The sequence below is a fragment of the Piliocolobus tephrosceles genome, chromosome 12, assembly GCF_002776525.5.
Source record: "Piliocolobus tephrosceles isolate RC106 chromosome 12, ASM277652v3, whole genome shotgun sequence".
Classification (NCBI taxonomy): Eukaryota; Metazoa; Chordata; class Mammalia; order Primates; family Cercopithecidae; genus Piliocolobus; species Piliocolobus tephrosceles.
In genome coordinates this window covers 34,644,829-34,647,986 of record NC_045445.1, presented here as the reverse complement: position 1 = coordinate 34,647,986, position 3,158 = coordinate 34,644,829, and the positions used below count along the sequence as shown (strand labels likewise).

General features: G+C 41.5%; 1 protein-coding gene across 1 annotated transcript in view; it reads right to left on the bottom strand.

Annotated features, from left to right (window-relative positions):
- UPF3B (UPF3B regulator of nonsense mediated mRNA decay) overlaps positions 1-3,158 on the bottom strand; it is a 35,829-nt gene that overhangs the window by 20,914 nt on the left and 11,757 nt on the right. The window contains exons 6-8 of the mRNA XM_026451845.2: positions 2,914-2,952; positions 649-809; positions 39-333 (exon numbers count right to left, since the gene is read on the bottom strand). Coding sequence (XP_026307630.1) covers positions 39-333; positions 649-809; positions 2,914-2,952 — 495 coding nt within the window. The remainder of the gene's footprint in view (positions 1-38; positions 334-648; positions 810-2,913; positions 2,953-3,158) is intronic.

Below are 3,158 nucleotides of genomic sequence, written 5' to 3'. Positions count from 1 at the left end.
AAAAAACCCTCATAAACAAGTTTAATGACAATCAGCACCTTGTTTCTTATTCGATCTCTCTTGACCACTTCTTCTTTCTTTTCAGTTTTTTCTAAGCTGCCTATTGATTCTGTACTTTCAGCCTTCTTTCCTTTATCCCGAAGTGTGTCTTTCTCTTTTTTCATTTCTTCTTCTTTTCTCTTAAAAGTCTTCTCTTTCTCATAGCGCTCCTTCTGCCTACGGCGCTCTTCTTCTTGCCGCTTCAGCCTCTCTCTTTCTCGAAGAATGCGCTCCTGATCTCGTTCATATTCCCGTTCCCTCTCCCTGTAGTCTCTACCACTCTCATCTTCAGGTCTGCATGAAAAACAACTCTGAGACAGAACCCTGAAAGATCTTATAATCACAAATGCAGAACACTGTAATTCTGATTTGGCCCCTGCAATGAGGTTGCACTTTTAGAACAGAGTGAAAAATACTAGTGTTTTAAAAAGGAACAAAACCCCAAAACCATTCACCCAGATCAAGGTTCAAGGGTATATCTGAAACCGTTCCTCCTCATCCCCTTGCCCTGCATAAAACAGCTTATCTTAATTCAGGTACATGCCTAGGACATAGCAGCGAAACTAGCATGTATAAATCAAACATAACAAAGAGTCCTTGACTACTGACCTCTTTGGTTTTTCATCTTTAAGTTCACTATCAGAACGCTTGGGCAATGTACAACTTTGCCCACTGGCTCTTTCATCACTGAGATTCTCTTTGTCCAATTTCTTGGCTTTTTCTCTTTTGTCCAATTCTTTTTCATCTCCTTTTTCTGGCTTCTTGAGCAGCTTTAAAAAGAAAATGTTGATTTTTATTTTGAAGGCTGGGACACTATCTTCTGATTCTATTAAAAACCCAGTATACCAAATATTTAAAATTTAGACTAGACAAGGCCCCCTATCTCTGCAGGTGCGCTTAACCTTTCAGGTGAACAACTAGTGCACGAGAGCAGTAATTTACTAAAAGGATGCTATTAAAGTGTTATCCACTTGAACAAAGTGGTTTAATCACTTTGTGGCAATAGGATCAAGACTCCTTTGGCTTTTATTCTGAGGCAGGGTCTCGCTCTGTTGCCCATGCTGGAGTGCAGTGGCATGAACATGGCTCACCGCAACCTTGACCTCCTGGGCTCAAGTGATCCTCCTGCCTCAGCCTCTTGAGTAGCTGGGACAACAGGTGCACGCCACTACATCTGGCTAATTTTTAAATTTTTTTGTAGAGACAGGGTCTCACCATGTTGCCCAGGTTGGTCTCAAACTCCTGGGCTCACACCATCCTTCTGTCTCCGCCTCCCACAGTGCTGGGATTACAGGTGTGAGCCACTGTGCCTGGCCTCCTTTGGCTTTAAGTGGGTCAACCTTTAAGTGAACCAATGCATACTTCGAAGTATGCTTCTGTAGCAAACCAGCATTTTGATATAACTTGACGGGAAACAGCCCACAAATTTTAAGTGCTAGGCAGATCGTTTCTGTTGGGACTGTTTTTATGTAGTGCTTGGAATGACAAATATCTTGGTCACCAAAGGAGAGATCCATTGCAGGAATAATTTTGCCTTGAGCCTGAGAATAACATACTTATGATGGTACAATTATCTTGCCCTTAGAGATGAACAACAAGAATTATTTGGCATTTGATTTAAAAATCTAAATGCCTTATACAACCAAATAGTGAAGTTCCATCTCTACTGAGTAGGAACTCTGTATTCAATGCCATAGATACTGACACATGTTCAAAAATGCCATTGTTTCTCACATCCCTGCTATAAATCTCTCGAGAATACCTCCAAGTGTTGGATAATCAGAGAGATTCTTAAGCAAAATAGAAGAATTTCAAGTCTCAGAGTGAAGGCATCATACAAGGTTCATCTCAGGGTGAAGGCATCATGTAAATTACTAAGTAAAAGGCAAAGCACCACAAGACATAAGCACAAAGCACTTTGGCACGCAGACAGCCACTGCAAATGGTGACTCCAAAATGCACACTGAGAAGCACCAGTGTGAAGTGAGGATACCATGTACAGATTTCATTGGAAGTGCTCTTATTTCTCCAATGAACATCCTTATTAGAAATCAAGGTGTTCATTACTCTAATAAGAACATTAATGAATGTCTCTAGCATGGCTGGCTCTACCTTCTGCCTTGCTGATTGTTAGGAATAGCAAGTCAAGTCACTTGTGGCATAGCAGACAGAGAGATTGCTGGAAAGAATTAAGATGAGAAACTCCGTCCTCCCCCAAGCCCCTCACCACCAGTAATGAGCCCCGTAGAGACTTAGGGAACCCTTACTACATAAACTGCTGAGTTTTTAGGAAATAAAATAAGGAGACCCTGCCACCCACTCTGTGAGATTTTCTTTGACTTTATCTGAAGTACTAGGTACTAGTACTTCCCCAGGAAATATGTTGAAACAAGGGCTACCCAAGCCATGCCCTCAGAAGGGAAGTAGCAAGGTTGGGATCTTTCTGCAGATTTTCTTCTTCCCAAATGCAATGCATGAATCCGAATCTGCTACTCACAGATTCCCAGCTATATGCAGGAAGATACTATGGGAGTCATGTGAGAGGGAAAGGCACATAATGCACGGTATTTATCCCTAGTCCTCTCACAAGGCAGCCAGTTATGAGAAGCGTATAAGAAGATGAGGCATGGTTGTCCTCCGGCTGTATGTCAATGAAGCTTCTGGGAACACAGCAGAGCATCAGGAAGTCACCTGAGCTTCCTTTTAAAGTAGAAATTTATAATAAAATAGTTCAGCTTTTAAGAAGACTCAAGTCAATCTGAAGGGGTTTTCAACAAGTAACACTACCACCACCACCACCAAAAGGACTTATTAGCTAAGACCTGTGTGTGTGACATGATACTAGATGCTCTGTATCATGTACTTGGTCCTTACATTTTTCTGATTCACAGCTTGTAACAGAAACCTGTGTACCTGAAGACAGTGGAAAACAAACAAATGAGGTAACTTCATGTATCAATTATGAAGGAAAAGCTGAATAAAACCCATAAATCATGCCAGCCAGCCCTAAGCCCTCATTTACTATGAATTTAGAGGACAGTAGTCTACAAATCAAACATTTTCTTTTTTTTTTTTTTTGAGACGGAGTCTCGCTCTGTCACCCAGGCTGGAGTGCAGTG